Source organism: Dreissena polymorpha, chromosome 3 (assembly GCF_020536995.1).
Source record: "Dreissena polymorpha isolate Duluth1 chromosome 3, UMN_Dpol_1.0, whole genome shotgun sequence".
Lineage (NCBI taxonomy): Eukaryota > Metazoa > Mollusca > Bivalvia > Myida > Dreissenidae > Dreissena > Dreissena polymorpha.
This window is the reverse complement of record NC_068357.1, coordinates 107801494-107813811: the sequence shown is the minus strand read 5'-3', so window position 1 is coordinate 107813811 and position 12318 is coordinate 107801494. Positions and strand designations below refer to the sequence as shown.

At 36.2% G+C, this 12318-nt stretch overlaps 2 protein-coding genes across 4 annotated transcripts in view; one reads left to right on the top strand and one right to left on the bottom strand.

Annotated features, from left to right (window-relative positions):
• LOC127870915 (uncharacterized) overlaps positions 1 to 12318 on the top strand; it is an 82153-nt gene that overhangs the window by 8694 nt on the left and 61141 nt on the right. For all 3 annotated transcript variants that reach the window (XM_052413489.1, XM_052413487.1, XM_052413490.1), the window contains exons 2-5: positions 508 to 876; positions 1431 to 1557; positions 2419 to 2558; positions 4662 to 4839. In XM_052413489.1, the coding sequence (XP_052269449.1) occupies positions 508 to 876; positions 1431 to 1557; positions 2419 to 2558; positions 4662 to 4839 (814 nt within the window). The remainder of the gene's footprint in view (positions 1 to 507; positions 877 to 1430; positions 1558 to 2418; positions 2559 to 4661; positions 4840 to 12318) is intronic.
• Positions 1 to 12318, bottom strand: part of LOC127870914 (WD repeat-containing protein 26-like) — a 60747-nt gene that overhangs the window by 36843 nt on the left and 11586 nt on the right. The window lies entirely within an intron of this gene.

Genomic DNA, 12318 nt, shown 5'->3' with positions numbered 1-12318 from the left:
CATTTATTGTCCAATCTTCATGAAATTTGGTCAGAAGATGTGTCTCAATAAATCTTGGATGAGTTCGAAAATAATTATGTTTGCTTGAAAAAAAATGGCTTCCAAGGGGCGGGGCATTTTTCCTTATATGGCTATAGTAAAATCTTGTAAACACTCTAGAGGCCACATTACTGTCCGATCTTCATGAAACTTGGTCAGAAGATTCATCCCGATAATATCTTGGATTAGTTCAAAAATGATGCCGGTTGGTTGAAAAACATGGCTGCCAGGGGGCGGGGCATTTTTCCTTATATGGCTATAGTAAAACCTTGTTAACACTCTAGAGGCCACATTTATTTTCCGATCTTTGTGAAACTTGGTCAGAAGATTTGTCCCAAAAATATCTTGTTATCTCAGGTGAGCGACTTTGGGCCTTTCAGGCCCTCTTTTCTTATTTTTGGAAGATAATGTAATAAATGCCCAGACCCCCACACTATACACCCCTCACCACAGTTGTTTCAATTTCAGGGGTTTTCCATGGAATTCCATGATTTACCAGAGATTGCCAGCATAACTTCCATGGTGACCCTGGACAATGTACTCCCGGGCAGTGAGGACCAGCATAATGGAGATTATTTAAGTACGATTGTTAAAAAGTGTACTACATTTTGTAAATCCAATGATGTGTCTGATCCTATTCATGTGCTAAAGATCTTTCAAAAAGAGATTGTCACTGGGAGACCATTAGAACTAACAGAAGAGACATCATCTACGGGCATTTATGGTGAAACCAATTTCATTTTGGTAGACAGAGGCGATCTACTGAAAACAGCAATTGAGGAAATAAGGGCAATAAGCGACATGAGGAAATGCCTTGAAGTTCAGTTCTATGGAGAGGTAAATACATATAAAGTGTAGAAAAAAATCCACATACCCTAATGACCATACGATTTTCCAATTCCAAGTCTACTTCACTGAAAATAATTCCCTGTTTGTGATTATTGTGTTTCACTATATTACATTTTTCATAAATATGATTTTTCAAACTTTGAAAAATATAGAAAGAATGTTGCAAAGAGGTTTGGAAATTTTGGGGCATTGAATTTCCTTGTTTTAGTGTCAGCGGGTTCTTGCCTAGCCATGCTATGGGAATAACGTTATCTTTTACACCCCAGCAAACGAAGTTTGCAAGGGAGTATGTAGTTGTCATTTTGTTGGTTGGTCGGCTGTGGGTTTGTCCATCTCTCTCTGACTGCTCCAACAGGTGGATCAAACTACTCATAAATTGTGTAAGTAATTGACTTGAAACTGGACATGTGTCATAAGGAAAAACTGTATATGTGCAAGACCCAATTTTAACATGCGGTGATTCACCATTTTGGTAAAAAAAAATGCGAACATTAGTGTCTGTAACAAATCTAGTGGGTTGTACCTGTCATTTAATTTTGCAGTGTGCTGCTGATTTTGGAGGTCCAAGAAAGGAATTCTTCTCTCTTGTCCTGCATTGCATTAAGGAAGAATACTTCGAGCCAGTGAGAGAGTGGTCAGATGACTATGAAGCTGTTGGCAGAATATTGGGTAAATTTATTAAATTAAGCTTATTTGACTGGGACAAAGTGCCATATAGTGGCCTGTACTTAGTGTTCCAAAGGCAAAGTCCAAGTCATTCAGGCTTTGAAAAATACATTATCCCAGTTTTACATACAGGGTTCTTGAACTCTGATATATGAGGCAAAAATTCAGCCCCATAAGCACAGTGAAAATGTATATAATGACGTTCTCCCATTTCAGAAACAAATTTCCCCCATAGTGATTTAAAATAATTGCCAAAGTGGTGCTGTTTTGCTTTTATTTGTAAATCCTTGTTCAAAAACAGGCCACTGCAGTATAATGTAACTTTAATGAGCATCTCAAATTGTTTATTCTGAAAATTTATGATAGTATATCACATTTCAGCAAGGTAATTTATTCTCAGTTTTAAAGGGACCGTCAACCACGAATGACGAAAAAAGAAAAGTTCTAAAATAACGTATTTTTGTACAATTTATATTAGTTTATTTTGATTAAAATACCAGGACTGGTATATAACATAGAACTTAGAACTCTATTTTAGAACTTTTCTTTTTTTCATCATTCGTAGTTGATGGTCCCTTTAAGGTGTTTACAGCTTGTTATTTTTAGATATCATAAAACCTTCTAACTTTTAACTTTAATAATATTTTATTGCATTTTTATGCCCTTGCCATGAAATTGCCCTGGGACCAAGAGGAAATTCAGGTTAAGTGAGGATTCCCGTTTAGAGGGGAAATCAACTATTTTGCTTTCAGTTGGTCATTTACATAGTCTAATGTGAAAAACTTTTCTTGGGTGAGGAGTTGATTTCCCAATGAGACATGTACAAAAATATATAAATATTTTGAGGTACATTTAACATTCCAGCTCTGAGCACTATTCAAAACGGAAGATTACCTAGAATTATGTCAGCAGAGCTAGTGGAGAAAGTATTCAATCAAGTGCTGCCTGTAGACAAGTACATCCAGGACCTAAGAAAAGGTCTTGACAGTCTTGGTCTTGTTCAGGTAAATAATATTGAATGTTGCAAATAGAAGTTCTGATTAGAGCAGTTAAACCAATGTACAGCGGATGAACCAACAGTTATTACGGTATACAAAACATGCTTATTAGTCCCCTGCCTGTTTCCAGAGGGGACTATAGTGTCTGTCGATGTCAGTCTGTCTGTCCGTGTGTCTATCCGAGGTGGTTTCCGGATGATAACTTCACTTAGGGCTGATGGATTTGTTTGAAAGTTGGTCTGTAGGTAGCTTAGGGGAAGATCTGGTGTGAGATTGCATATGGGGTCAAAGGGTCAAATATCTAGGTCACTGTTACTAAAAATAGAAATTTGGTTTCAATTAACTTACATTAAATTCAAATTCTTCAACTATCGTGCATGCTGTAACTGTAAATGCACAAATAACATTGTAAATCTAGCAGATGCTGCCGTATAAACACAGCTAACCTTCAAGTAATGCAGGTAGGTGATGGTAGGGGACATGTATTGCGTGCAATACTAACTGTAAGCTTGTTTAAAGTTAATTGTATGGCCCTTAAAATAAGTATAGGTGGGTTGTTGTTTTTTTCTCCATTTTTATAAGCCCAATGTGTGGTTTTGCAGACTACCACTTAAATGTCTTAACCAAACCCATATACATGACAATACCATTTATTTTATAACCGAAATAATATATCTTCATTCATGACTTTGTTATGAACAAAACGAGTGCTTCAACATAATGGAATTGTGCATTTGACCAGCGAAGAAGGATGATATATGTATTATTACAAAACATGTAAAACAATTAAGTTCCCATTCAATTATTATATCCCCATAAACAAAGTTTAGGGGGGTATATAGGAGTGCACTTGTCTGTCAGTTGGGCCGTTTCATGGTTTCCACTCAATAACTTGAGTTTGGTTTGACCTGTTGATGAAACTAGGATAGTGCCTTGTATCAAGACTTTGCTCGGGATTGATTTTGGGGTCCATCACAGGGCTTTTTTTCACCACTTTGGGAACATGACTTATACCCTTGAAATTAGTAATTTAAGCATCTTTTGACCACAAATTGGGAAAATATTAGTAGTATTAAAAAATTATGAAAATGTTGGTAACTTATCATAAAATAGAACGACATGAGCTGAAACCAATCACTAAAATGGTGATTTCAACCTACCAGTCCTTTTCTGCACTGAAAAATTTCATTATTTTTGAATTTTTAAAACTGAGGCTATCCATTGGGCTTTTTTTACTCGATTTGGGATATGTTTTGCCATTGGAAATATGACCAAATAACGGCTATAAAATCAGCTGGAAAAAAGCCCTGCATCAGATTAAGGTCAAGGTCACCGTGGCTAACAATAGAAAAATGGTTTCCGATCAAAAATTTCTATTTCATATTAGATACCGTAATGAAACATGATTTAAAGGATGCTAATGACGAGACCTTGCCTCAGACTGCTTTTGGGGTCAAGGTCACTGTGACTTAAGTAAAGAGAGTTGATCCGTATCATGGTTTCCGCTCAATAACTTGAGTTTGGTTTGACCTGTTAACATGAAACTTGGTAGGATAAGCTTTTCTTTTTTTGTGAAGACAACATGCGGAATATTCTGTGTCAGTGTGGCATATGGGGGTATTCGTCTGGTCTGTGACAAAGCTCTAGTTGTACATTATTATCATGATGTACCAGTATAACTTTTTTTACCAATAGCATACAAAAGCATTTGGCCAATGTCCAGCATTTAAATATTGCAAATCATATCCATCAGTTGAGTTGCCTTCTTTCTTGTTTTACAAAATCTTTAACACAATAGAGGGCAAAGTTTTGAACCCATGTGACTAATATGACCAGAATATATAACTCTTGACATTATCAGATTCTGGGTCTACAAATTGAATGTAGTTAATTTCATGTATCTTAATATAACAAAGTCAAATCCATTCTTATGAGCACATTAATTTTATATTTTAAAACAATCACTCTATCGTGAGCGATTAAGGGATATTATGGCTATCTTGTTTTTGGAATGTGTATATCCATTAAAATCCTGTATAGTTGCAATAGAAATTGCAGTTTGAGTTTAAGTTTTTGAACAGCAAGATTTTGTTGAACCTTCGTTTTCAGCTTGTTCAAGAACTGCCAGCTGTTATTCACCTGTTCACACCTCAACAGTCGAATCCTTTAACGGTGAAGATGTTGACACACCTATTGAACCCACAGTTTAGTGCTGAAGGGTCAAACAGAAGACAGAGAGAGAATTCCACATACACGTTGTTCATCAAATACATGCGTGAAGCTGCAAGTAAGTTCCATTCAGTGTTTATACATTCAATTGTGGTATGCATCCTTTTTGTATACACTAAAGTCTTAAATTGTGTCTAAATAGCTCCACTTTTCAAAGGAAAAGATTGTCAAACGCTATTCAGAGCTCCAGATAAGGGCCGAACAGCCGTAAAAACGCCTTTTTTCATGAAGATTTACGCATTAATTTTTATAAACTGGACGTACAATTACGACTTTAACATCCATTTACGCATTTACGAACAAAATCTGGCCGTACCGATTCGTCTGCGTCAGCGCGGCGTGATTTGTTGGTCTCTAACCTAACGGCTTTTTTCGTTAATTTAAATTACCGAAAAGTTGTAGACTGGGTTCACATATTATTGTCTATTCTGTTGCGTGATTTCCTGTAACTTGTAAATCCGTCAAAAACAATATGTCTGCGCGCAATGGAATGCCGGCTTAACCGAAAGCGGTTCAGAACAACACTTTGTTGTCAAATAATGACTACATACGGTGTCGTCTAACCATCCTGACATTAAATCTGTAAACCCAGAAAAAGACATTGTCGCCCCGATATTAAACGATTTGATTGCATCGATGGCTTAAAACGTTAGAAAACACGATGGGAAACGGATGAGACAGTGAAATAAGTGTTCATTTACTTAGCTTACTAGTTGGCTTGTGTTTTCTTGTCAAGAAAAATGAAGAAATAGTATTAGTCATGAGTTTTAATGTGAAGTTGGGTTTGCATCATAATTCAGAATGGAAAACCTAATACAGTAACTGTTTAAGAACTACATATATTAATTATAATTGCTGCAAATGTTTCTGTAAAGTCAGTTATGCACCCTTCAATATCCAAGAACACGGGTAGTACAGTACTACCTGTATTTTTGGATATGGTAGTACAGGTACTAATTGATTTTAAGCGTTACTTATTTTCTTTCTGTCAGTGGCAGTACCGTTACTAATTTCACAAATCCTTATCTGGAGCTCTGGCTATTGTCAATTGATCCTCTTGTTTGTGTTTGGTAATGTTTATATTTATCCCCCAATTGCACAGTAGCAGTCAAAAGATATTTTGTTCATATTTTGTTCATCTTCACAAAGGCAGGGTCATGTATATTACCATAGTTAAAGAGTTCAAATGTTCATAATGGTTATGTTTAATTTGAAAAAGGTCCATCTTTTAGAAACCAAGTAGTCTTGTCCAACGCATATTTTAGTACAAACTATGCTTGTCTTAAATGATATTGTCATCACCAGAGAGCATAATTTGGTACTTAGTATTTCAATCGCTATATTGCAGTTAAACACTCCAATTGCAAGCGAAATGACTACTTGTGTAATATATATTACACAGATCTTCTAACGATTATTTTGTTATTTTACTCTTGTTTGTGCATTTTATTTATAGTCTCAGTTGTGTACCACTATAAGCCTCCATATATACCCTCCTGTTAATTGTTCAGCAAGGTGTGTTTATTTGCTGGCAATACTTAAACTGCATTTTAAACTGGTGTGTGATGTTATTTGGCAGCCATATTATTTTCTGTGTAAACTATTCACTGGTTGACTTCCGGATTCATCAAACCTTGAACCTCCCCCAGTCTATACTGGGGAACATATTGTTTTTGCCCTGTCTGTTGGTGCAAAAGTATATTTATGCATTATATGTCATACCTTTTAAACGAAAATTTTGCCCAAAACATTATAGAATAATTTCTGTAAAGCAAGCATTCAAATACTGTTAAAGCATGTTGGATGTTTTAAGTAAGTTAGCTTATTCCATTAAATTTTCAAGGTAAGTATTATTATGAAAATTTAAAATTTCATAAATCATTCCTAAAAAGTTATTTCACATCAAAATCCCCCCCCCCCCCCCCGACGAGGTGCTGTAAATCTTGGGAGCATATTAAGGTTTGCCACTGGTACAGAGGAGGAACCTGCCTTGAGCTTTGCTCTTCAGCCTTCCATTCAATTTATGGAAAGAGCTAATTTCCTGCCCACTGCAAATACCTGCATAAACAGAATGAATTTATCATTGCCAGATGAAAGTAATCCACTACCACTGCAAGAGGAACTGTTCAATTTGTTTGATCTAGCATTTTGTAACACATTCTTTGGTTTAGAATAAAAAATGACATTCACATATAATTATACCCCCATTACCATTGGTAATAGAGGCTATATAGGAGTCACTCTGTCGGTCAGTCGGGCTGTCACAAAATTTCATCCAATCTTCACCAAACTTGGTCACAAGTTGTATCTAGATGATGTCTAGGTCAAGTTTGAATATGGGTCATGCCAGGTCAAAAACTAGGTCACGGGTCACTTACTGCGTTTTAAACCGAAAGTTTGTCCGGACCATAACCATGTCATTTATCATTAGATTTCAAAATCACTTGGTACATTTGTTCACCATCATAGGACGGTGTGTCATGCAATAGAAGGACGTCGATGTCTCCAAGGTCAAGGTTACACTTTGAATTCAAAGGTCAAGTCGGTCGGTCTGTCTGTCCCAAAAATTTCATCTGATCTTCACCAAACTTGGTCAGAAGTTGTATCTAGATGTTGTCAAGGTCAAGTTTGAATATGGGTCATGCCGGGTCAAAAACTAGGTCACAGGTCACTAACTGCGTTTTAAACTGAAAGTTTGTCTGGACCATAAGTTCATAACCATATCATTTATCATTAGATTTTAAAATGACTTGGTACATTTGTTCACCATAAGTGGACAGTGTGTCATGCAAAAGAATTAAGTCGATATCTCCGATGTCAAGGTCACTCTTGGAGTTCAAAATTCAAAAAAGGCCATAAATGAGCTTGTCCATGCCATAACTATGTCATTCGTTGTAAGATTTGAAAATGACTCCCTACATTAATTTTGTTCACAGTCATTGGACGGCATGTCATGCAAAAGAATTCAAGAGTTCAAAGGTCAAAATGGCCATAAAAGACAATGGCATGATCATTCTTCCAAATCGCCATAAATTAGCTTCTCTTGTTTTGTGAAGACAGCGTGCAAAATATTCAATGTCACTGCAGCATTTTGGGGTATATGTCACGTCTGTGACAAAGCTCTAGTTGTGTATATGTATGTAGTAAAAAATGTTTTGAATGTAGTATGTGAGTTATATTGGTGTAATCAACATTTACTTTGTGAACCCTCAAGAGGCCAACCTTTTTTTGCAATCTTGAAACTTGGTCAGCACATTTGTCCCCATAACATTATTACCTCTCCTGAGCACTATAGCCCCTATGTAGAGCTTATGTGATAGTCCTTTGTTTTTTGTGCATATAGTCCTTTTTTTTTGTGCATCGTCAATATATGCCATGTGAACGCTAGAGTCTACATTTTTGTCCGATCTAAATGAAACTTGGTCAGATAATTAGTCCCAATGATATCTGGACTCGGTTTGAAATTGGGTCATTAAGATGTCAAACACTAGGTCAAAAAAGAAAAACCATGTGAACACTAGAGGTCAAATTTGATGCCTAATCTTCATGTAATTTTGTAATAATGTTTTTTTTAATGATAGGTTCATTGTTGGTTGAGCATGAAAATAAGCCTTTTTTCCATGAACATTTACAAATTTTACTGTATTGTAGTGTACACAATGTGTAAAGTATATCAATTCTTTGAATTTGCTTATTAGCATGTTGTTAATTATGTCTTATTTACATGCAATACATTTTGCTTGTTTACATTGTAAATGTGATGTTCATTTAAGTGTTGTCTGGGCTTGTTTCCTTCTTTTGCAGCAGCAAAGTATATTGACCCTTTTACCCAAGAAAAACTATGCTGTTTACCTTCAAATTTACTTTTAAAAACCATATTATCTCCTCAGTGGTAACTTTTCCTCATATTTAACATTTTGACCATTTCCCCAAATCAAAATCATAAAAATGACGTGTAATTTGGTTTTGTTCCTAATGGTATGTAACCCCATGTTTTTGTCATATTTTTGTGATATCTTTTTCATTGTTTAAAAGTTTTTTTTCACAAATTGTTACTTATGAGCTATTGTGACCTGTCTTTGTTGGTCGTCCTGTATCTTGTGTCAACCTATTTACTTAAACGACATCTCCTCCTTACCAGCTGGTCCAATATTAATTAAACTTGGCAAGAATGTTCCTTGCATGAAGCTCTTTTAAAGTTTTTCAAACAAAAGCATTCCATGAATAACTCTGGCTCTTGTTGCCATGGCAAGCGAAAGGAAAAACTTTTAAAAATCTCATCTGTTTTACCCCAACTACCATTGGTGGGGGGGGGGGGCTATATAGGAATCACTTTGTCTGTCTGTCCCAAAACTTTGTCCGGACCATAACTTTGTCATTAATCGTAATATTTTAAAATGACTTGGTTAATTTGTGCACCATTATGGGACGGTGCATCATGCAAAAGAAGTATGTCAATATCTCTAAGTTCACGGACACACTTTGAGTTGGAAGGTCAATATGCCCATAGACGAGTTTTTCTGGGCCATAACTATGTCATTTGTTGTGAGATTTTTAAATCATCTGGCAGGTTTGTTCACCATCATTACACGGTGTGTGATGCGAAAAAATTCTGTCCATATCACCAAGGTCAAGGTCACATTTTCAGTTCAAAGGTCATATATGGCCATAAACTGACCTTGTCTGGGCCATAACTATGTCATTCCTTGTGAGATTTGTGAATGACTCAGTGCATTTGTTCACCGTCATTGAACAGTATGTCAGGTGAAAGACCAACACCGATATCTCCAAGGTCAAGGTCACACTTGCATGATAATAAATTATTCTTTAAAATAAAATAAAATTAGTTTCTCTTACTTTGTGAAAACAACGGGTTAAATATTCTGTGTCAATGTGGCATGTAGGGGAATTAGTTAGTTCTTCTTGTCTGAGTTATTGTCCTTTAAAGATTCCTATGTTATTACATGTTGTTAAGCGCAAGTTCTCTGAGCCTTACACATGTTCCATTTTTCAGCCACTGTTGTAGGTGTATTGCCAAAATTAGAGACAAAGCACATTCAGGGAGCATAACCTTTGTGGTCTGTGACAGCGACTTGTACTTGTAATTGCTTAGCATGAATGGCAATCTTTTGAGACAAGACCATATGGTGCAGGTAAAGACGTAATTAATGAGCTAAAGGTATAGTTCTAGCAATAACATGTTGCCCGTGTCCGTTTGAATGACTTCATGTGATATTTCTTTTGTACAACTTTGTGAAAGTATGCACACGAGCTGCTAAACTAAATGTTTAGTTATTTGAGGTTAGTCTGTGTTACTTCATTTAGAAGCAAAATGAAAATGCCCAAGGAAATTATAGACAGCTAGCATGAGATATGTAATTATCCCCCGCCAGAGGCGGAGGTATATTGTTTTGGCGTTGTCTATCCGTCCGTCCGGAACACTTGTGTCCGGAGCAATATCTTGGAAGTGCTTTGGCGGATTTCGTTAAAACTTGGTATGAGTATATATATGGATAAGACGATGATGCACGCCAAATGGCATTGTACACCATCTGTTAATAACGGAGTTATAGCCCTTTGTATCTTGAAAAAATGCTTTTTACTATAGGCACTTTTGTGTCCGGAGCCATATCTTGGAAGTGCTTTGGCGGATTTCATTGAAACTTGGTATGAGTATATATATGGATAAGACGATGATGCACGCCAAATGGCATTGCACAACATCTGTTAATAACGGAGTTATAGCCCTTTGTATCTTGAAAAAATGCTTTTTACTATAGGCACTTTTGTGTCCGGAGCCATCTCTTGGAAGTGCTTTGGTGGATTTCATTGAAACTTGGTATGAGTATATATATGGATAAGACGATGATGCACGCCAAATGGCATTGTACAACATCTGTTAATAATGGAGTAATGGCCCTTTGTATAGTAGTACGTCATCCGTCCGATTTGCACCCATCCTTGAACAAAATATATATTGCGGGGGATATCAATTCTACGAATTTGCTTGTTCTTCTTGAATCTTGCTCGATTCCTGTATGTACAGTGGGAATAGTTTGTGCAGGTATGTTTGATTATGCTGTTTTCTTCATGTTCATACTGTGTGTTTGTATGTGAACACAGTACATGCTATGTAAGTAGTTCTATGTGTTATTGTTATGTTCTTGTAACTAGATATGAAAACAAAATGATAAGCTGCACGAAACTTTTATTTACAAATTCAAAATAATCTCAATTGACCAACTGTAAATACATAATAGAGTTATTGAAATAATGTATCATATTTCTTTATTTTTTATTGCATTAGTGTAGGTTTTTTGCTAAATTATTTATATACAGCAACTTTTCTTGAGCCAGTAAATATCATTGGGGATTATTTCTTAGTAATTTTATATTTAGTTTTATTTTTTCAAATAAATATAGAGATAGGAGATAACTTTGTTAACAATGGAGCCAAAGATTTTTAAATGAAAGTGCTTTATTACTGTTTTGATTCCTATATTTTAGTTGTTTTCCGTGTATGTTTTGTTTTATTTAAGAAAATTTGTTTTATTTGTAATTGAAAGTAAATAAAATAACCTGAGCAAAGTATGCTCATGAAACGCTTGTGTTGTTGCCTTAATTATGTCCAGCGTGTATGTAAACGTATTAGCTTCTGTCCACTCTAGATCTCAATGACACACTTTTGCCTCCATGGAACTTTCCTGGAACATATATCCCAATATCTCGGCTGAGTGTAAAACTTGGTCATGGGGGTCATAAACTAGGTCATTAGCTCAAATTGACTGGGTTATGTGGACGGGCTTGTTAACACTCTTGTACTCAACCTTGTTCCAAGCAAAGCTCATTTCAAATCCCTGCCATCATAAGCTATTTAACTTATGACAGCAGAATGGTTACTTTATCAACCGACATGTTAGTAATGTTTACTGTTTTGAGGAGTAATAAGTACATTAACTTATTATCCCCCGCCAGAGGCGGAGGGATATTGTTTTGGCGTTGTCCGTCCATCCTTCCTTCCGGCTGTCCGTCCGGCACTTTTGTGTCCAGAGCCATATCTTGGAAGTGCTTTGTTGGATTTCATTGAAACTTGGTATGAGTATATATATGGATAAGAGGATGATGCACGCCAAATGGCATTATACACCATCTGTTAATAACGGAGTTATGGCCCTTTGTATCTTGAAAAAATGCTTTTTACTATAGGCACTTTTGTGTCCGGAGCCATATCTTGGAAGTGCTTTGGTGGATTTCATTGTAACTTGGTATGAGTATATATATGGATAAGAGGATGATGCACGCCAAATGGCATTGTACACCATCTGTTAATAACGGAGTAATGCCCCTTGGTATCTTGAAAAAATGCTTTTTACTATAAGCTTAGAGCTTTATCTCCATTAACACATGAGCCAGAGCCATGAAACTTGCCATAGTTGTTATCCCCCGCCAAAGGTGGAGGGATATTGTTTTGGCGTTGTCCGTCCATCCATCCGTCCGTCCGGCACTTGTGTGTTCAGAGCCATATCTTGGAAGTGCT